Here is a 22,896-nt window from a genome sequence, read left to right as displayed (position 1 = left end):
CATTCCTCGTTAGCAGGGGAGCCGTGGCTGAGATACAGAAGTCATCTAGAACATAAGTACACGGGCTTGTGGCCACCCCACACCATCGTCGCCATTGTTTAAGGAACTGGTTTGCCTCATTCAGCTGCCTTTTGTGGGGTTTTCAGCTCCTACTTGAAGACTAGTATTTGTTTATGGAAACAGTGATACCAAATTGGTGTAGGTGGTGCTCGGGGCCAACAATAAACACAAAATAGTCCAGCAGCCGTGGTGAGTTATTATTAGGCCTTGGAGTTGCCCGTTGGTGCAAGGCCCCCTCCTAAGCCCTCAGTTTTGGGCGGGGCAGTCTGCCAGGTGGGGTGGGGGTGGGGTGGCACGCTTGGGAGCAAATGTCCAAGGTGTCTTCGAATACACCAGCCCTGCTGAAACAGGACGTGGTCTGCCCACAGGAGCAGTGGGGAAGAAAAGAGAGGGGACCTCGTGGGGTACATTAAGGTAAGTGATGATTATTAGCATGTTTTCTTGAGTGGTATTGCCTTAGGAAGCAAGAACTGTTTTTGGAGATAAGGAATTTTGATCAGGCAGGGACACTTTGGAATGGGAACTCTGAGAAAATGAGGCTCTCTGGGGATCCTTGGGGTTGAGCAGAGGTGAAGTTGGCAGGAACTGCCATGGGAAACCGGGGGGCCCAGGACCCTTTAGACTGTGCCCATGGGGAGGGGAGATGTAAACAAGACTGCTCAGTCATATCAGCTCTTTTTTATCAGGTGCTAATTATATTCTAGGCATCATATCCTTTGATTCTCCCAATAAACCTTCTGACCTGGAGAGCAGGGTTGCTTCCTTCCATCCTGCAGACCTGGAAACTGAGACTTGGGAAGCACAAGAACTTGCCAAAGCCATAACAGAGTGATGGAGAGAGATGAGTCTGTTCTGACTCCAGAAGCTGCTTTCTTAAACACCATTCTGTGTCCTAAAAGAAAAAAAACTGAAGCACAACATAAGAGTTCGAATGCATTCTGCTAAAAGTGTTAGCTATCACGAGGGCCATGAAACACACACAGCCATCAGATCAGGGCCCGGGGAGACCTGGAGTGTGGCCAGGCTCCATCTGCCTGCTTTCACCTGGTGAAGGCAGTGAAGTCATAGTCCCGGAGGCCAGGCCCAGGATATCACCTCCTCACAGGGCTCCTCCCAGGGCTCTGGGCCTGTGCTGAACCTCATGGCAACGTTGAGGCCCAAACCCTTCCTGGACAGTTAAGGGAGACAGAGGCAGGGCAGTGTCGGGGGTGTCCTCAGAGTCCCCTAGCCAGTAAGGGGCCAAGCCTTTGGCTACAGACTTCAGCTCTTGACTCCTGTGCTCTCCTGTGTGCTGGCCAGAGGCCTGGCGGCTGCAGGTGAGCTTGAGAACCACCTGAGGACCAGGACTATGTCCAGGACAGTGTCAGAGGCTCCTTGACTGTGGCCTTTGACAAGGCTGAGGGAGGACTGAGGCCAGAAGAACCCTCAGCCAAATTTACGACTATTTAACCACACGTCCAGGGCCACTGTCTCCCTTTCAGCGCCTAGAACGTTCATCTTGACCTCTGGCCCCCCAGTGGGGTTTGCCGCTGCACCGCTCACCTGTGCACAAGGCCCACAGTATCACGGGGTGATCCCCTTGTTCCAAACACCCGGCCTTCAGTGAGGGCAGGGGAGGCTGGCAGGGCCCTTTGACCTGGGGCCTCAGCTCGAGGGTGAAGTTGAGTGAGGATGAGGCAGCCTCACAAATGCTGGTTTCTCCCTTAAACTTTGTCCTCTAAGTCTTCCCACAGGGACTGAAAACTCAGAGAAGACGAAAAGAAAATAAATTCCCAGCAGAAAGCATAAATGGAAAACCAGTCCTGGTTCTAATGGCATCAGGACCTGAGAGGGAAAGAGGCTCCGATTCCACAAACCAGGGCAGAGTCTGGATGAGGTGTGCAGCCCGGTAAGGATGACGGGTATGGAAACAGTGCTGTGCAAACTCTGAAGTGACACTTGCATGTGGGTTGCTGTTTTAATTTCATAAAATACATGTCTTAGGAAATATCCAAGAGATGCTGCTCAGGAATTGGGGCAGATTAAAAGTGAAATCTGGGATCATGTAAGCCATTCAGGAACCCCAAATCATGCAGGGCCTTCATTTTTCACCCCAGTCACAGGTTGCTGGTTTGAGGCCCAATTTCTAGATTTCCTTTTATTTCTTTCCAGAAGACATACCCATCTCCCTACTGTCCTCTGTCACCTCTGCACTTCTCCACCCCCTGGCCTGTGACATATGTCTGTGCAGTTTGTCCCCAGCAAGCTGCAGGAGGAGCCATTCACATCAAAGTCTACGTGAGTCAGAACACAGGTTTGTAAACTTGGCTGCACACTGGAATCACTCGGGGGACTTAAAGGTGATTGATGTCTTGTTCCCTCCTTCAGAGTCTGATTTAATTGGTCTGTGGTGCAATCTGGGCACTGGGATTTTTTTAAGCTGCTCAGTTGATTCTAATATGCAGTCATCTTTGAGAACCCCTGAATCAGACTATGTTGTGAATGACGTCCCCTCGGGATATGTGGTATACAACCTACCCGCACTTCAGATTGGCCCTGCTCGCTCCCATACGTGATCTTCAATGACCTGAACTTGCTAGTAGGAGACATCACTGATGAAATACATACTTTTCTGCCTTTTGAGTCTGATTTTCCCGAGGGTTGGGATTGAGGTTAAGGAGAACGTAGGTACTGACCTCTGAGCCTTTGAAGGCTCTCTTACACTTCCTGCATCCTTCTGAGAGACGCGGTAGAGGCAGGGGTCTAATCCCGCTGAAAACTGGGAATTTTGCAAGCCTGGTTTTGGAGGCTGCCCAGCTCCGGTGCTCCGCCCAGGGTGAGCATGCTGTTTTGATCGCCTGGCTGAGAGAGTGATTTAGGCCCTCGGAAGAATCTGGCTTATTTCCCCTGGTGCCTAGGTCATTCCCTGATTATAAATCAGCCACTGTTAGCAGCTGCATTTCACTCTCCCAGGCCTCAAGGGAACTGTGCAATTTTTTACTGAATTAGCAACTTAATTGCACTAAATATAGCTCTAATGTCCCAAAGAAGTTGTGGCAGCTCCCAGAGGTGTCTGGCTTCCCACATTACCCGACCCCTACCCCACACCCCACCACCCTAAATTCAGGGAGCAAGTTAAACTCTGAACAGTTTGAGTTTATTAAGTCACAGCTTCTGGAATAAACTCACTTTGTTTTGCATATGTCAATAGCATCAAATCCTGCCATCGAAATTTAATGTCACTGTTTCCATAACAACTAATGTCCTTCAAATGAGATGATGGGGGAGACCAAAAATCCCACAGAAACCTGGAGAAATGAGGCAAATATGTGACACAAGCCAAGTCCTTTGGGTCGAGGTTCAGTCAAAGGCTTGCCTATTTTACAACTTAGATGCTCTGTAACTCACTGATGCTCCCCCGCTGATGAGTGCATCTGTCATTCTAAAATTACTAGTCTAACTTCTTTGGCTAAAACCTTGCATCTGGCATGTGTATTTATGCTTGGTATTTCAAAGTTAATATTTTTGGTTCAGCAGAGGGATTTAAAACAAACATTTTCTGAAAAGTTCCAAATTCTTGAGTAGATATTTGAATCTAAACTAAAGAGAGAGAGAGAGAGAGAGGGAACCAAGTATGGAAGAGGCTGCTAGTTGCTTACCCAACATCTAGTCTACTTGTTTCCCTTTGTAATAGAACAACAGTAATTTTTAAAAACTACATTTCCCTGACTCCTTTGCAGCATGGTATGGCCACGGGACCAAATTCTGGTCAAAGAGGTAGAAGTGGAAGACATGGAACTTCCAAGAAGGCTTTCTCTAAAAGAGTTGAGTCAGGTATGAGGTGTGTCGTTTTATCTTTTCTTTTTATCCTTCCTTCTGGGATAGAGACATAATGCTGGAGCTTCGGCAGCCATCAGGGATCACAAGACAATTGAAGAGGAAAGCCAGGTGCTGAATGAAGATGGCAGAAGAATAGGCCACTGATGGGAGGCATCAGTCCTGGACTACCTACCTTCAGATTTTTTGTATGTGAGAGAAATAAATTTATCTTCTTTAAGTTAAAGTTATTTGAGGGGTTTAGTCATATGAAAACAGATCTAATCCTAAGTGATATCTGAGGATAGGGTAAAATTAATTTAAAAAGTCATCTCTTATATTATGTCAGCACATCTTTTGCCCATTTTAGTCCATCTACTAGAGCGAGCAGCATTAGTCAAAAACATGGACATAACTATTTCTTGTGTTGAGCAAAGTTAAGCATTATGCCTAAGGTCACCCAGCCAATAAGTGGCAGAGGCAGTCTTCTAATTCAGCCAAGGCTTTTACTTGAACCTGCTTTCCCTGTCAGGGGAGCATGAATTAATAACTAACTCTAGAGTTTATAGTTTTTAATCAACAATATTATCATGTTTAATCCTCAGCAGGCCATGCAGTGATCAGGTCTGGCCTGAATCCATCCCAAACCCAAGGAGCCTGGGAGGGATTTGCTTACTGCAAAGATGCTGTCCCTCCTGGAATCTCCTGGCCTTTGTAAGGCTTCTGTATATCTCTCCTTCATCTACTCCCCACCTATGATGCCCCCCATAAATGGTGATAGACTGTGTAACAGGAGGGAAGAGACTATTGAGGTTTCACAGAAAGTTGCCTTTGCTTGGAGGATTTTAGTTACAGATGGTTCCATGGACAAGGTTTGTCGGCCTCCTACAACTAGTCTTCCAAATCCAGCCAGTTACTATGTTGATAATGTAGCAGGAGAGAGCCTTCAGCAACTGACGTGGCTAATCAGGGATATGTCAGCCGATCAAAATTAAGGAGAGGGAAGAGAGAAGCCTCTTTGTTTATTCGGGACATTCTGATTCAGTGAGTGTGGGTGACAATGACATTTATTCAAGACAACTTTAAGTCATGTCCTGGAAATACCAGTTAAGTGACAAGCTGTCTGCTTCTCTCTCCAGACCGAGAATAGTCTGTTATCCTAACGTGGGGCCCACAGCAGAGCAGTGAGGGCAGTGCTGGGTCCTGGAGTAAGGTGGTTCCCCCCAGGGACCACAAGGGCTCCCCAGTGCCTGGCCCACTGCCTGCCAGTAGGATGGGCTCCTCAATGTTCATTGCTCAAGGAGCTGAATGAATTTCTGAGTGCCTAGAATACCAACCCCAAATAAGGCTTTTTCAGCATCACACCTTAAGGCAGTGGTTGACATGGAATAAAACCCAATCTTAGAAATACCTGTGAAATAAATATATAATCCCCATAAAAATGGGTCTTTTGTAGCTGATCTTAGCACATTGTCACAGAATTAGGTTTTGCTACATATAACAGAAAAACTGAAATAATAGTGGCTTAAACAACATTTCAAAGTTTATTTCTCTCTCATTTAAAAGAACTCTAATAATCTAAAAAAAAAAAAAAAAAAGGACTCTAAAGTAATAATCATGCAGCATCATGGCCTTCTTCTATCTTCCTGCTCCATCTTTGCAACAAGTAGCCTGCATCCTCAAGGTGACCTCATGGTGTAAGGTAGCTGCTGAAGCTTCTGGGGTCATACACAAGCGGTAGACTTCAAGGATGAAAAACAGAAAGTCAGAAACGGAATTTCCCCAGCTATCTGTTCTCTAGGCAGTCTTCGAGGAAGCCCCTTCCAAAAACTTCTGCTTATATCCAGTTAGCCAGAACTTAGTCATATGGCCAAACCTGGCTGCAAAGGAGGCTTGAAAGTGTAGTCTTTGAACTGGGCACACTGCCACCTCTCCCAACCCCCCCAGTATGTTGAATGTTACATAGGCCAGCAGTTCTCAATCTTTTTGATCTTGAAAACCTTTTATACCCATAAAATTTATTGAGGAACTCAAAGAATTTTTGTTTATGTAATACCTTTTAGTATTTACCATGTACCACATTAGAAATTAAAACCAAAAAAGGATAAAATATTTTTTTATTCATTTAAAAATGATAATACATGTACCAAATCATCACACTATACACTGTAAATATCTTACAATTTTATTTGTGAATTATCCCTCAGTAAAGCTGGGAAAAAATTAAAATAGCCCCAGGACCTTCAAAATTTTTAAATGTAAAAATTACAATTACACTTATAAACCCTTGCTGTGTTAATTAACATATTTTTCCAAAGCAAAAAAAAAAAAAAAAAAAAAGTGAGACATGATATCGTTTTCCATTTTTGCAGACTTCTTTAATACCTGGCTTAGCAGAAGACAGCCAGACTCTCACATCTCATATCTGCTTCTGCACTGAATCTTTGCCATATGTTGTTTTGGTTGAATTGTATGAAGAGAATCTCATCTCACACAGATGTGTAGTTGGAAAGTATAGAAGCATTTTAAAAGCTTTTCAGACAGTTGTGGATACTCTTCTTGGCTACGAGACCAAAACCCACATGGTAATTTCCCAAAGGCTGGTTGTGATGTGGACTCTGAAATGATATCAATGAATATTTCGTACTCTAGCACGTTAAAATCCATTGGTCTGTCCTGCACACTGAATGCACTTTTCCCACACATGATTTTGTAATATCGTGTCGTGGCCATGTGGAAAATACTCATTCACTGAGTTATGCTGACCTTTCAAATGGTGACTTGTTTCATCATATAAATTTTTAAAAATTACATTTTAAAATATCAATACTGAGCTCAAAAGCAAGTCTACTTTTGGAGAAGTTGTCAAGCTCACAATGGCAAATATAAGTTTTCAGAAATTCTAATTTTCACTTGAGAGGTTGAATGTTATCATTGGCAACAAATCCTGTCAGTTATTTCCCTGCAAGTGACAGGCTCACTTTGTTCCATTTTGAAAAAATGTCTGCCAAATACGTGAGTGGGTAACTATAGTGCCTCCTGCCATGGGGCTTTGGGGACCACAGAGTAAGCTGGGAAGTCAGCCAAGGTGTCACTTGAGCACAGGGACCAGAAAGGTCACCCCCAGGGTGAGCCCCCACCCCCACCGTGGCTTCCAAGGGCCTCTAATGAGGCACAGACACCCTCTAGTCTAACCCTGTCCACTTTGAGCTTTGTAGACAGAGCTTTTTGTTTTCCCTTGGCAATCTGCTTGCCTTCTGAAAAATTCCAAGCATGTCTTTGCTGCTCCTGTTCAGGGATCAGGGCGTCCTTCCTAGCTGAAGTGGGAACAGGCCAGCCCCACAAGCCTCAGGGAGGAGCCCCAGCCCAACAGCAGAAGGGAAAGGGCGGCTGCTATGGGTGTGATTCCCTCCCGCACCCACCAGGAGGGGGAAATGGTGCAAAGGTAACTCCTGTAGCTCCTTCTGATAAGGAATCAGTTTACTTCAGTTTCGCCTCTGAAGGTCCAAAGGTGATGGCTCTTTGGTAAGTGAATTGCAGTCTGCTGTGAACACTTTTTCCAAGTGTGAAGGTAGAGGCTAGGTTGAGAAGAACCATCAAAGGAAGAACTATGTGGAATCAGATTCATGACTCTGTATGCTGCTGTTACGTTGACATTGGTCAGTGTTTACCTTGCTGGCTGAGGACTTCAGCAACAACATATTTATGTGAAAATTCTTTCATACACACAATCACTGTTCTGTTTTCCCCTACCAGAGACCTTATGTGTGTGTGTGTGCAGGCAGAAGTGTTATTCCTATTACAATGCATTTGCGTCCACAAAGATGTATGTATGCGTATCACATTTGTTTCTATGTGTCTTGTGTGTGTTTATCTGTTACATATATAAGCAGCAGTGGCAATGAAAATTATGTACTCTGGGACTAAAGAAGATGAGGTTAACAGTAAAAGTACATGGAGAGAGATCGTTTCCTTCTCTTCTTCCTGTACTCTGAAAATAATTTTTTGAACAGGCAATATATGAACTTGGTAAAAAAAAATCATTCATGGGCATAAAGTAAAGTGAAAAATGTCTCCCATCCTCTGCCCCAGAAATGATTATTACCAGTTCTTATGTCTTCTTCAAGAGATATTCTATATATTTAAAAAAAGAGTATAGACATACACATCCCCTTTTAAAAAAAAAAGTGTTCTTTTAAACTAATGGAAGGTTAGAACAGGAAAATCACATAAGCTTCATTTCCAGCCCCTTGTGTGTAAGCGCAGACCCCAGCACACATATTTGTGTCTATGATTTACACATGTGTAAGTTTTATGCTGGCAGACAAATTCTTTGTTGTAAGAAAACTTCTGGAACCTAGAAAACTGATTTCCTTTGCAGTTCATCTGGTGATTAATCTTCCTAAAAGCTTAAGACAAATAAAATTCCCATATCTGAGACCTTTGTGGTATCCCAGAGGCAGGTGAGAATCATTCCCATGGAGTTGTCTTCACTTTCTGATATGTCATCAATTCTTAAGAGCAATCCAGTCAGGGTTTATTTAGTACAGCTCTCTGTTGATTTTATAACCAACTGCTGACTGCTTGGGACATAAAACTCTGGTTGATTTACAAGTAGTGAGTGAGCAAGGAATCCATAAATCACATTCTATAATAAGAGAGTGTAGGTGAACTCACACACACACACACACACACACACACACACATATCTACCTTCAAAGGAAGAGTTGTAGGCATGTCCAGAAAATATATTCATTTTTAATTTGAGAATTGAGAACTCATTGGTAAGAGGCCCACAGTCAGTGACCTCAGAGAGCTCAGTTGTACCAGGTAATATTTTAAAGTAGAGCAAGAGATTTTATTTCTTAAAAGGGAGACTCTGGTTCTCACTTTTGAAATGTTCAAATGAGTTTTTATGGTCTCTGGAGGGAAGAACTTTTTTTTTTCTAAAATGTTTCACCAACCAAGCCAAAAATGCTGGCGGTTATCAGTTTTTTGATATTATTGAAACTCTTGAAACTACTATGCAACGGATATTTCTCAAACACTCAAAGATCTCTTTTTCTTTTCATGTCATTTTTTTCCCCAGCAGTGTGCTTAGAAAAATCTCTGATAATATGCTAAACGTAGAAAAAATAAGTTTCTAATTCCAGGGGAATCCTAGAGTTTCAGGTAACTGACAGAAAGGGAAATAATGTGAAATATCTTGAAAAACATTTTTGTTTGGAAAGTGAAATTTAATAAATATAAATCTGCTACTGTGAATAGTTTGCCAACTGTCTGCCTGCCAAAACGTAGTATATTAGAGCTGGAAATGTAGGATGCATTTAGCAAAAAGCTTATTTCATTTGGATCCTGATTCAAACAAAGAGGTAAAAATGAAATAAAATAAATAGAGAAAACTGAGGAAGTTGAACACTTGACTAAATATTTGATGATGTTAGGAATTATTATAAATTTGGGGGTGTAATAATGGTGTTGTATTTTATAGAGTGTACATAGGGCTTCATATACTATTCTCTCTACTCTTGTATTGGTTTGAAATTTTTCATAATTAAAAAAAAAAGAGCTAAGTTGAACTAGAGTGGTTGTCTGTAATCTCTTTGAAAAGTTCTTCGTTTATTCATTTCACACCGTTACTCAACAGGAACCGAGCATCGGTTATATAGAAGGCTCTGCGTGAGGCCTTGGTGACGGCCAAAAGGTGTGAGCTGCAGGCTCTGGAGAAATGCCTGGTGTGGCAGGCGGGGACACTGCTGGGAACTCGGCCGCACCCACCTCTCTTCTCTTGGTTGGTAAGAGGGCATCTGCACGCTTCTGTCTGGGGGGGATCACCAGCTGCCCAGAGGTGTGGGACTTCAGCTCAGCCCTGCTCCACTGACCTAAGAGTCAGCAAGGCCGAAGAGGAGCCCCAGAGGTCAGAAGCTGAAAACAGACACCCAAGGCCAGCTCGTCACAAACAAGAGGTTTATTTTTACACCGTACACCCCACCCCACCCCTCCAAAAAAAAGTGGAGAGAGCATTTAAAGGGCTGTTTTGGAGCAGAGCCTCTTGGTACATCTGAAACTTAGACCTGTGCCTGGCTCAATGGAGCAAAAAGGAAGACGACTGTCATCTCCGCAGGGTACCTACCTCCCAGGGCCTGCAGGAGGGAGTGGACGAGAGCCACACTGCACAAGAGGAGAAAGGAGTGTAAGGGCTTTGTGAGAGCTTCTTCCCCTTGGTGCTTGGGCCTCCTTTCCTGGGCTTGAATGCCCCATCAAGGCCATCAGCTGTCATCAATGTCTCCAGCCAAAAGGCCCAGCCCAAATTGGCTCCCGAGAGATGTTAACGTTAAGTTCTTAAGAAATCTGTCTCCTTTAACAAGACCTTGTAGCTTTATTTTGAATTATGTGTAGAGCCCAGCCACAGCACCCCAGCAAAGACTGTGGGTAGAGGAGACGGATGTCTCCTGGTACTCTGGTCACTGAGATCTGGACTTCACCAGCAAGGTCAATATCACAGCCTATGAGCCTCTGGTTTGTCCTAACTAGCAAGTGTTCAGACTCTAATCGCAGCTCCCTCCTCATTAAAATATTTCAGTGGCTTCCCAATTGCTCTGCAGACACAGAATAAGATGTTTGACAATGCCCCATGGGTCCTGGCCTGGACACTGGACCTTTGAGCATGTGCCGAAAGCCAGGGCCGCATCCCACACCAGTAATCTCAGGGTGGTAGCACAGCCAGGACCAGAGACCCCAACTCACTATCCCCACATCACAGTTCTCTATTCAGCCCTGAAAAGAGACTGAGAGAGAGAATGATAAAAGGCAAATACCCAGACAACAGACCTGAAACTCTGCCAGGAGTGTGTCCTCTCTGGTCCAAGAGACCAGCAAAGACCTGGCGTCAGAGTCCAGGGGCCACTCAGTGGGCTTCCTGTCATGTTGGCCCCTGCAACCCCCAAGTTAAGAGAGAAAGAGAGAATGGTGGGGTTGTCTCAAAGCCAGAGAGCTTGTGGATATGAGTACCTAGGTACTAGAAGGCAGCTCCAAGGGCTATAGCAGCAGTGGAATAAAAAGGTTTACACAGCCTGCCAGGTGTGTCCTAACCCCGCCTCCCACTCTGGGATCTTGCCAGGCCTCCCATCCTCCTCCTTGTCTAGCACCAGCTACCGGTCCTTTAGCTCCCAGCACAGTCCTCAGAGGTTCAGAGAGTCCAGTGGCACGGCTGTCCATGTAACAGTGCTCCCGGGGTAGAGCAGGGTAGTGGCCCTGACTTCAGCTTCCCAAGTAAGCCCTGGTGACCCTCCCAACTAGTCCAAATCCCTCTTCTGGCTCCAGGATCCCTCTTGGGTATCTGGGAATAAGTGGTCAGTATCTGTCTCCCTCTCTAGACCAGAAGATCCACCAGGGAAGCCATATCTGCTCTTCTGTGGGTTTGGTTCTTCACTGTTATGTCTGCACTCGATGCCCAGGTCTTGACACAGAGGAGATGCTCAATAAATCAGTGCTGAGTTCCTATTTTCTGAGCTCCACCTCCCACGTTGAGCTGTCAGCTCTGACGCACAGTCTTCAGAAGCATAAATTACCTCTATGTTAGCACTTTTTCTTTGTTTTGGAACAGGGACAGTTGATGCTAAATGACTCTGCCTCCTGGAGCTAAAACCCCCCAAGGCCCCTTCCCTGCATATCAGACTCCAGGCATCACTGAGACTAACTGGCTGTCCTAGCCTCCCATCTTCACACTCGAATGTCCTTTTCTGACATCTCTTTCCCTTTTGAGCCACTCTTGATGCTCACTGGAACCCCAATCCAGGAATATAAAGTTGTGCGGTGGGTGAGGATGAGGCAGGAAAGAGGTGAGGGAAGCAGGTGTGCAGCCACTGCTGGTGGGCACGCCACCGTGATGCTCCACCATGTCCCTGTCACCAGACTTCCTCCCCAAAACTGATGGGCCTCAGCCAGGAAGCCCGCATTTCATGAATACATTGAGTATAAAGCTAGTTTCCGTAAACTGAATCATATTTTTCAATCACCTTCTATCGTTAAACCTGAAAATGAATTCTCATGTAAAGAGATTTTGTCCCTAAGGTATAATACAAATCAAAATAATATACCAAGCTAATTTTAATCATATGCTTGAAAAACTAGTTATTTCTGATAAAAATTACTAAAAATCACTCCAAATACACACACAGTACCAAAACTTTAAAGGATTGCTAAATCCCATTTTCCTTTGAGATGAGCCACCAATTGAATAGCCTTACTTTTGCAGCCTAGGGGAAATATTTCCTTTCAAACCCCCATGGTTTTACCTGTCTCTCCTAAAATCTGTGAGTCTGTTCTGGTTATTTAATCCAGATTCAGGGAGATTAAGGGCACCAAAGTTTTTTTTATAAAGAAGGTGAACTTATCTTTATGATAAAGACTGTTTCCATGATTTGTGATTTTCCATGGCAGCTCTATTCTAATTCAACAGATCTCATCTGTGGGCGCATAGGGAAGTGCCTGTGTTCTGTTGGCCACTGGGCCCAGTCAGTTCATGTCCTGCACCAGCCCTGTCCTGGAGTGGCCACCTCGAGCCTCAGCCTTGCCGAAGAGAACATCAGCGGCCAACTGTCGCTGTGACTTAGTGATAACGTAAGGACTTATTGACAGTTGTCCTATTACTATTTATTTTGTATGTTTTACCTAGCTATCTAATACTATTCTAATAGGAGACGTTATTTTATTTTATTCCATTTTACTTATTTATTTATTTGCAGCCTTTAAGATACCCAGAGTCCTCCAGGGACACCAGATGGCAAGTTCTTTTAAATATGCAAATCCCCTTGGGGCCTGGGAACAGGCACTGGGAAACCTCTGGTTGACTCTTTTTTCCGTTCCCTGCTTCCTTCTCACCCCCTACTCTCACCACAGTGGAAACTCCCAAAGTCACAGCAGTACTGATTTTTCCCTTGGCTGCTGGAGTTCCAATTAAGACACTAGTGCCTTCTAGTGGGAAAGGGATGGGTGGTAGATAAACAGGTGAAATTCCTGATCCTGAACCACATGCAGGGGATTTCTAGCTCTACCGGAAGGGAATTTCCCCACCCCAGCCTAATTCTTCCCAGTCAGAGAGATTCTACCTCCCACTTCCCCTTTCCCTGGCCCAAATGGTATCCGTCAGGCTGCCTGGGCTGCTCTGCTGTCTAACGTCTGAAGGTCATAGCATAGAACACTTTAGTGTCAGCAACAATACTAAAAGGCTGTTCCCTTGGCCTCATAGTCTCTAGCGAGGGACGGAGCATACTTCCTCGTAGGGAGGAGGAGAGAAGCAAGCAGAGTCCTCATCTCCCAGCTGTGTCTCTTCCAACTGCTCAGCATCAGGGCTGGACCTGAAATGGGGGCAGAAAGCACAGATTTGTTACAGCCCACAGCACCACTCTCAGAACCAATGCCACCATCCTGGCAATGGGCCACACAGAGGTTTGCCTTCTCTCATCACCTTCCTTCCAGACCAAACACAGCCATAGACTGTGACTGCGACAGGTAGAAGGGGAATGTCCCCTCTGCAAACTCCATACCTGTCATTTCCACCATCCACAAAGGAAGGGTAGTCCTGGTCGTCAACAAAGGCAGCATTTTCTGGAGGATAGATGGTGTAGTACTGAGGAGGGCTTGGCATGGCGGCTGCCAACCCTCCAGACGGTAGGAGACCACATGGGTTCACCACTGGCTGCAGGTAGGTGCTGTTCATCCCAATGGGCTCTTGAGAGCCATAAGGAGGAGGGATATACTGCACCACAGTGGCCCCATGGAAGGTGATGGGTTGGTTGATACCAGTGAAAACGAACGATTGTCCTCCCGCCGTCTGCTCCGAGTCCAGGACCCTTTCCTCATTTTCTTTGCACAACTGGCAGGAGAGCATTTTGAACTTGCACACGGCAATCAGGATGAACGTCACCCCCACCGACAGCAGGATGGGCCCAAGGAGCTGGGTCCATTCAAAGTGGGAGACTCCTTGGTATTTGATCCAGCCCATGATGGTGAACGTGATCCCCACCAGTCCCAGGAAGATGCCTGAGAAGAGCAAGGTGGCCCCTGCCTTGTCGTCGTCCGACACCTGGATGTCAGCGGTACTGGGTGTGTAAGGAGTGACTGAAAGCACATTAAGAGGGAAGTCCTCCAAACGGGTGCAGCCCTGCTCCATCGTCCTCATGCTTCTCGAGGGAAAAGGGAGTGTGAGAGCTCCTGAGAGCAGAGCAAAGGAATCACAGGTCCAGGTTAGTTATGGAAGAACTTTGGGCTTCTGTGGTTAACAGAGTATAACATGCAGAGGTCTGAACTTTGTTTAGAAGAATAAAGGTCTGGGAAATGAAGCCTGAAGTTTTCTCATGTTGTCAATAATTGGACACCTCAGATTTGCAATTCAATGACAAGCACTATCTCATCCACATTCATTCATTCAGCTCCTTCAAAACCCCATCTTCTGTGTTAGGTGGCACTTTTCTAGATGCTTTAGACACTGTTCTAAGGCTGTTTGCAACCTACCAAAATCAAGACTGTAGAAAGGCAGAGGACCTCCAGGGCCTCTGGTGGTTCAGGGGCCCTTGATATGTCCACCACATGCTCAAGAATCTAACCCAGCTTTCCTGCCGGGCAGCCGATTAGAAATAGGTGGATACCTGTTTCATGACTGTCTGTGTTTTCCTTCGCACCTCAGGCATCTCTAGTTGTGATGACACTTAAACTTTCGTAGGAACTCTCGCAAAGCTCTGAGGTCCTTTTCTTTCCTGACCAGCTTCAAGGGCCCTTGCTTTGAACATCTGGGGAATAATGCCAGCCGTAGGAGAGGAAGGACAGCCTAGGAAGCCTCTCCATGCACCACACCATTGGCAGAGCATAAGGTCTGACCTGGGGTCTCAGGGACACGTACTTCAGACCCTTGCCCAGTGGTGAGAGTGCAGTCCCTGGTTTCCGAAGTGAAGCAAGCAGCTGCATTTTCGAGCCTGCTGTGTTTTGCAACCAAACCCAAGCTGATTTAGAGAAGAAAACTTGCCCTTCAATGTCATTAGCTGTCATTCGTAATTACAGAACTTCAGAACAGCCCCATGAAGTGCCTCCTCCACATTATAGTCACCGTAGCCCTCTTTCTTTCCTAGACAGATTTTCTCCAAACAGGTGTCTCTCCACAAGTGGTTAAATATTGTATCAGCTCCCTTTTGCAGGCGTGAGCTCAAGGTCTGGGAAAAGAGTTGCCCTCTTGCCCTAAGGCAGGGCTTCCCAAACTTCCCTGATGATAAAAATCACCTGGGGCATTTTTTTTTTTAAACGGCAAAATCTGAGTTCCCAACTCATCTCAACAGAACCAAAATTTCCAAGGGAGAGTAAGTGCCCAGGTGTCTCTTATCGTCAGGAATCTTTGGAAACCCTCCTCCAAGTTAATCCCAAATGCTTCTGGGAGACCAGAGGACTTACTTCTCCTCCAAAATGCCTCTCCTTGCTACAGGACAAGACTTGTGATCTTCAACTTCACTGCCAAACAGATGGGAAAGCAAGCAGGTGACCCCTCAGGTATCTCCCTGTGTGTGTCCTGGAGCTGCAAGGATGGAGTGGTCTTGCAGTAGGATTGGTCTGCCCCTTTCCCCACGGAGCCAGACCAGATATCCAGGAGAGCCAGCTTTTCTCTTTAACCGTAAAAATTCTAAATCAACTGGTCTGACATTCTTTTCAGGCTCTCAACCCCTGAGTTAACAGTTAAAACAGTCCCTGGCATTTAGAAAAAGCTAGGCTCTCAAAATGATTCTTCTAAATCACTCAGTTTATGGGAAGCATAAACTGTCTTCAGCTACACTCACTTGCAATTAAGAAAACAACTGGGAACACTGAAAAGCAGGGAAGAGAGATCACCTTCGTGTCAACAGCCCATGAGTGCAAAACTGGAATGGCTTTCAGAGAAGACTGGTCAGGAAATGCTAAGTTATACTTTCTTTTTATTTTATGTATTTTTTATTTAGGTATAGTTGATTTACAATATTATGTTAGTGTCAGGTGTACAACAAAGTGATTCAAAATTTTATAGATTATACTCCATTTAAAATCATTATAAGACACCGGCTAGATTCCCTGTCCTATACAGTGTATCCTTGTAGCTCATTTACTTTATACCTAGTAGTTCAGACCTCTTAATCCTCTACCCTGTCTTGCCCCTCCCCCTCCCCTCTCCCTACTGGTAACCATTAGTTTGATCTCTCTGTGATTCTGTTTCTGTTTTGTTATATTCATTTGTTTTATTTTTTAGATTCCACATATAAGTGATAACATACAGTACTTGTCATTCTCTATCTGACTTATTTCTCCAAGCATAATACCCTCCAAGTCCATCCATGTTGTTGCAAAAGACAAAATTTCATTCTTTTTAATGGCTGAGTAATATTCCACTGTGTATGTAAATATATATTGGCAATTATAAATAATGCTGCTGTGAACATTGGGGTACATGTATCTTTTTGAATTAGTGTTTTTGGTTTTTTCAGATTTATACCTAGGAGTGGAATTTCTGGATCAAATGGTAGTTCTGTTTTTAGTTTTTTGAGAAACCTCCCTACTGTTTTCCATAATGGCTGTATCAATTTATCTTCCAACCAACAGTGTACAAGAGTTCTTTATTCTCCACATCTTTGCCAACATTTGTTATCTGTGTTCTTTTTGATGATAACCGTTCTGACAGGTGTGAGGCAATATCTCATTCTGGTTTTGATTTTCATTTCTCTGATGGTTATCAATGTTGAGCATTTTTTCATGTGCCTGTTGGCCATGTGACCTTTTGAAAAATGTCTATTTAGGTCTTCTACCCTTTTAAAAAGTGAGCTGTTTGTTTTTTGATATTGAGTCATATAAGCTGTTTATATATTTTGGATATTAATCCCTTATCAGTCATATCATTTGCAAATATTTCCTCCCATGCAGTATGTTGTCTTTTTGTTTTGTTGATGGTTTCCTTTGCTGTGCAAAAGCTTTTAAGTTTAATTAGGTCCCATTTGTTTGTTTTTATTTTTGTTTTTGTTTCCTTTGCCTTAGGAGACAGATTAAAAAACTACTGCTGTGATTTATGTCAAAGAGTGTTCTGCCTAGGTTTCCTTCTAGGAGCTTTATTAAGGTTTCTAGTCTTACATTTAGTCTTACATTTACTATTTTGAGTTTATTTTTGTTTATGACGTGAGGGAGTGTTCTAACTTCATTGATTTACATGTGGCTGTTCAGTTTTCTCAACACCACTTATTGAAGAGACTGTCTTTTCTCCATTGTATATTTTTGCCTCCTTTGTCATAAATTAATAGACCATAAGTGTGTATTGTTTATTTCTGTGCCCTTTATTCTGTTCCATTGATCTATGTGTCTGTTTTTGTGCCAGTACCGCAGTGTTTTGATTTTTGTAATTTTGTAGTATAGTCTGAAGTTAGGGAGCATGATGCCTTCACCTCTGTACTTCTTTCTCAAGATTGCTTTGGTTATTCGGGGTCTTTTGTGCTACCATACAAGTTTTAAAATTATTTGTCCTAGATCTGTGAAAAATGCCATTGGTATTTTGATAGGGATTGAATTGAATATGTAGATTGCCTTGAGTAGTGTTGTCATTTTAACAATATTAATTTTTCCAATCCATGGACCCATAATATTTTTCTGTTTGTGTTGTCTTCAGTTTATTTCATCAGTGTCTCATACTTAGTTCTGAGTACAGATCTTTCACCTCCTTAGTTAGATTTATTTCTAGGTATTTTATTCTTTTTGATGCAATTGTAAATCCTAATTTTCTCTTTCTGTAAGTTTGTTGTTGGTATATAGAAATGCAACAGATTTCTGTATATTGATTTTTGTGTCCTGCAACTTTACCAAATTCATTGATGAGCTCTGTTACTTTTTTGGTGGTGTCTTTAGGATTTTCTGTGCATAATATGTCATCTGCAAAGTGTGACAGTTTTACTTCTTCCTTTTGAATTTGGATTCCTTTTATTTCTTTTCTTAACTGCTTTCTATGGCTAGAACTGCCAATGTTATGTTGAATATAAGTGGCAAGAGTGGGCATCCTTGTCTTGTTCCCGATCTTACAGGAAATGCTTTCGGCTTTTTACTGTTGAGTATGATATTAGCTGTGGCCTTATATGTGGAGGTATGTTCCCTCTACCTATTTCATGGAGTTTTTATCAACTGGAGGATAAATTTTATCAAAAGGTTTTTCTGCATCTATTGAGATGATCATAATATTTTTATATTACAATTTGTTAATGTGATGTATCACACTGATTGATTTGTGGATATTGAAAAATCCTTGCATCCCTGGGATAAATCTCATTTGATCAGGGTGTATGGTACTCTTAACGTATTGTTGGATTCAGTTTGCTAATATTTTGTTGAAAATATTTGCATGTATGTTCATTAGCGATATTGGCCTTTAATTTCCTTTTATTTTTGTGATATCTTTGGTATCAGAGTGATGCTGGCCTCGCAGAATGAGTTTAGACACACCTCCTCTGCAAACTTTTGGGATAGTTTGAGAAGTAAAGCTGTTAATTCTTTTCTAAATGTTTGCTAGAAATCACCTATGAAGCCATCCGGTCCTGGACTTCCGTTTTGGGGGAGGTATTTTTTTATTATTACTGATTCAAATTAATCTCAGTCTCTTATTGATCGTTCAAATATGGCTTTTTAGCACATTAAAATGTATGTTTTGTTATGAGCACTCTTTTCAGTTTGGTTGCCTCTTTCGACCTAAATTTTTTTTCAGCCACATCTGAAGTATAGCGCCACCTCCTTTTGAAGCACTCATGACACTGATCTTGCAGGATTTCACATGGTGTTTTATTGCTGGTTTGACTGCAGTTTTTAATTAGTATGGACTTTGCTTCTTATTAACCCTTTGTATCTATGCTTCCAGTCTATTTTTTCGTACAAGTTTACATATTTCATAGAACTGGAATCATCTGGAACTTCGTTATTCTTCAACTCTCTTTTGACCTAATAGCTCATATTTCCCAAATCCATACAACTTATTTTTTAATATTCTGACAAAGATAATTGTTTGATGCAATTATAGCTGGGAGTTTCTTAAACAAGAGATATCAAGGTATCAAATAGAAATCAAGGATTAAGTTCATTTTTTTTGCAACAATAATAAAATTTATAATTTGAATAAGAATCCAGGGTAAACAAATTTTAAACTTTGGTAATGCATTCTTGGGGCAAGAGTGTAAGAAAACAGTCAACTTTAAATCTGATCGGTGACAGTATAACTTGATACAACTTTTTTTGGAGAGGAGCAATTTGGCAACGTCTGTTAAAATTTAGAATGTCCATACAGTTGAATTCTATTGAATTATAGGATTATAACCTATATATATACTTTAGATACCTGAACAAACGAGTATTTTAACAGAATAGATAACAAATCACTATCCTTGGGGGAAAAACCTAGTGGACTAGATAAATGAGTCATGGTGATAAATAACGGGGTAACGTTGCCACTGTTTAAGAGTAAGGCAGGTCTCTATGAACAGGTGTGATAATCTCTAAGATATGTTGTTGATTGAAAAAAAAAGCAAAGTGAATAGTGTATTTATTTACTGTGCTACCATTTGCAAAGGGAGAGAGGTAAACTTGTCATTGAATGAATGTGCATAAAATATCACTGAAAGGACATAATAAATTGAGAAAGAGAATTGGGAGAATTTTCCAATTACATAACAAACTACCCCCAAGCTTTGTGGCTTAACACACAATTTTGTAGGTTGACTGAGTTTTGCTGGGTAGTCACCTAGGATTACAGTCATTCATAAGCCCAGCTGAGTTGGATGCTCAAGCTGCTTCACTCACGTGGCTGAGAGTTATTCTGGCTGTTGCTGGGAGTTCATTCAGTGGCGGTTGTCTACCAGAGCACCTACCTGTGGTCTTTCCTTGTGATTTCTCCCAGCATGGCAACTGGGTTTCAAGAGAGAGTATCCTAAGAGTGAGGGTTCCAAGAGTCCCCGGTGGAAGCCATAAGGTGTCTTATGTCTAGCTTTCGAAGTCTCAGAATATCACTTCCATTTTATTCTGTTGCTCAAGCAAGCCAACCCAGATACAAAAGGAAGAGAATTAGATTCTTCCTCTCAAGGGGAAGAATGCTAAGGTTGCAGTGCAGAAGAACATGTGGGATAACACACATTATTGCCACTCTCTGGAAAATACAATCTTCCAGGGGAACAGACTTTTCACTGTTTTGTCTGTGTTTCTGCTTCAATTTTTGTCCATGTAGACATCCAAGTATGTCCCACGATTTTAGATCAAGCATATTTGTCTACTCCTTCGCTTATGGTTGGTTAGTAACCTCATCCTTCTTCACTGGCAAGTTCATGATGGAACCTACATGGGGAACTCTGTTGCAGTCATCAGTAATGTCAAGTTCTGATTTGCCCTGAGTTTCTTGTATATTTTCACTGTTTTTCAGACTTAAACATCAAACTTCCGATTTTTAACCACCAATCCACATTCTTAGTTAAAAATTGTAATTTTGAAATGATTACAGGTCAAAGAGATGAATGAAAAGTGACACTAAAACCACAAAAACAATTTTCAGAGCTTATCAGAGAACTGTTACGGGAAATGAAACTAAATACAGTCACAGATTTAACAAAACACTTGACTGAACACATTGTGGTGGGAAGTCAATTGCTTTGTGAAAGCTGTGTGTGTGTGATTAAGTGCCTTTTTCAAAAAGTTTGGTAAAGTGACAAATTTCCTCTTTCAAGAATCTAGCTGCTCAGGCCATGACCCTGCAGGATAACTGGTTTTGCCGCAGCGTGGGCCACATTCACTTTGACTTGACTATAGATGAAATACTGCCAGTTCTCTAATAACAAAAAAGTCCCAAATATTTCAACCACTCAAAGCACAGAAAAGACAAAATCAAATAAAACAAAGCCATGAACCTGGACAGCGTGGGAAAACAGCAATCTACTAGTTTTGCTTTCAAATATGTGTCTCAGAACCCTTCAAGTTTTCCAAAATTCAGAAGGAATTTCTTCCCAAACATTTGGGTAGAAATGACACCATGTGGCTTCCCCTACCCCTAGCACACTGTGGGAGGGGGAGGGGAGTAGAGGGGGTTGGAGAGGAACAGAGAAGCAGCAGGATGGAGGCTGGATGCTCTGCTCTGCCCAGTAGGACTCTGTCACTGCCACCATCATCCCGCAACCGTGAGAAGATTAACAAAATCAGAAAAGATTTGGAGGGCATGATTGGGTTCTCAAAGAAACTGGTCCACGGGCACAACTCCGCACTGAGCCAGAAGAGGAAAACAGGGTCAGGACACAAACTCCTGATCCTGCTAGGAAATCCAGGATCTAGACAGGTCCTGATGTCCCACAGAAGGCAGGTACCTCCTCCAAGACATGCCTGGTCATTAGAGCTAGAGCATGGAAAGCAGGCAGCTGTCATGGAGAGAGATGGCTAGGGTGCAGAAGCCATGCCCCAACCAGCTCTGCCCTCAGGACCGAAACTGCAGACTTTGGGGAACACGAGCAAGGCCACATATGCTACTCAGCTGCACCCCGACAGGGACTCGTGGAGCGAGGACCGATGCACAATAAGGGCCTGGGATGGAACAGACATAGAACCTCCGTCCTGAGAGATGACTCTGCACTTAAATGAGTGTCAGGTGTCTGTGAGTCAGTTGGAGGTACTGGGGGAATCTCAATAGCAAGAATTATCTACTGCTAACTAACCTGTTTTATTTACTTGAATTGCGTCTGTGGGGGCAGATGGTTATATTCATCTTTTACAATCAAAAGACGTGTGGTTGAATCATAGCTGTACTATCGCAGGTAGACACAGTCATGTTGAAAATCAGAATGGTCCCCAAGTATTTTCCTTTGTTACAAGAGTATGGGGGCAGGGGGAGGGGAAGGGCAGGGAGCATTGTGCAGATTCTGTGCATTTATCCTGTCCTCTTGCTTGAGCTTCCTAGTATTCCAGTAAGGGGCATCTTGTTAGATGATTAATCTCAGGAACAGGGAAGTATGTTATCTGACCGAGTAGCAGCGCAGGGGGACAAGCTGTTTTCCTACACTGGTTTCAAACTGCTCTTCCATGAAGGGCAGGCATGTGCTGACTAGCCGTCTGCTGAGTTCTTGAGTCAGGCTCTCTGCTAGGGCCGCCGGGACAGGCGGTTCTCAGGGTATTCTTCTGACAACCTTTAGATTTTTTTTTTCTGCCTGAACTGAATGTTACCTTGATGGGGCTGGAATTTAGGTCATAGCCACTGACATTTTCAGCAAACAATAAGCTAAGCTTCCCAGGGGCCCAGCTCATGGTCTGAGGGTCTTCTGATGGGGTGGGTCTGTGTGGGGCAGTAGCTCCCTTCTAAACTCAGAAATTTGTGTATTTATGGATTCACTTTCTATTGAGATAACAACCACAAACTTAGAGGCTTACAAAGACCCTCATATGATAGTAGGTCAGACATCCTGACTTATCTGGAGGTTGTGGGAAGAATCTGTTTCCAGGTTCCTTCAGGCTGCTGGCAAATTCCATCCTGTGCAGATGCAGGAGTAAGGCCTGGTTCCTTGCTGGAAGTCACATTCTGCTTCTACTACTTTCCTTCTTTTGTGGCCCTTTCCATCTTCACAGTGGCTAAGGCACTTCTACAAATCTCTCTGACTTCTGTTCACCCTCCTTCTGCCTTATTCTTCTGCTGCAACAGCCACAGAAAGTCCTCTGCTTTGAAAGGCCCGTGTGATTAAATCATACTCACCCAGATAATTCCTTTTTAGGTGGGCTGTGCCATGTAACATAACACAATCACACGAATGTTATCCCATTCACAGTTTTGGGGAGTGAGGGGTGTGGAATTCTTTTTACAGGGTAAGACTTTTGTAGAATTCTCCCTACCACATTCTGATTCTATTGCTGGGAGCCACAGATTTATTTAGGAACCAGTGATTCAGCTAAGAATGACCCCACTAGGCGTGTGTTGTCTAGGTTTCTTGGACATTGCTAAGAAAGTGTAAGTAGCAACACTGCAATGGGTCTTATGGTCCTTAC

At 43.3% G+C, this 22,896-nt stretch overlaps 1 protein-coding gene and 1 long non-coding RNA gene across 2 annotated transcripts; one reads left to right on the top strand and one right to left on the bottom strand.

Moving 5' to 3' along the window:
* The first annotated feature begins 385 nt into the window (after positions 1 to 385).
* On the top strand, positions 386 to 4,069 carry LOC116149473 (uncharacterized). The gene is made up of 3 exons (XR_010380471.1): positions 386 to 474; positions 1,783 to 1,948; positions 3,925 to 4,069. It is a non-coding gene; the product is annotated as an uncharacterized LOC116149473 (long non-coding RNA).
* Positions 4,070 to 9,805: 5,736 nt separating this feature from the next.
* TMEM174 (transmembrane protein 174) lies at positions 9,806 to 14,128 on the bottom strand. Its single transcript, XM_010974990.3, has 2 exons — positions 13,404 to 14,128; positions 9,806 to 13,214 (listed from the first exon to the last, which is right to left on the bottom strand). Exons 1-2 carry the CDS (start codon positions 14,036 to 14,038, stop codon positions 13,109 to 13,111), a joined length of 741 nt encoding a protein of 246 aa, XP_010973292.2. The 5' UTR covers positions 14,039 to 14,128; the 3' UTR covers positions 9,806 to 13,108.
* Positions 14,129 to 22,896: the final 8,768 nt, after the last annotated feature.

Source organism: Camelus dromedarius, chromosome 3 (assembly GCF_036321535.1).
Source record: "Camelus dromedarius isolate mCamDro1 chromosome 3, mCamDro1.pat, whole genome shotgun sequence".
Classification (NCBI taxonomy): Eukaryota; Metazoa; Chordata; class Mammalia; order Artiodactyla; family Camelidae; genus Camelus; species Camelus dromedarius.
The sequence above is the reverse complement of the archived record's forward strand: the minus strand, read 5'-3'. Positions and strand labels throughout refer to the sequence as shown.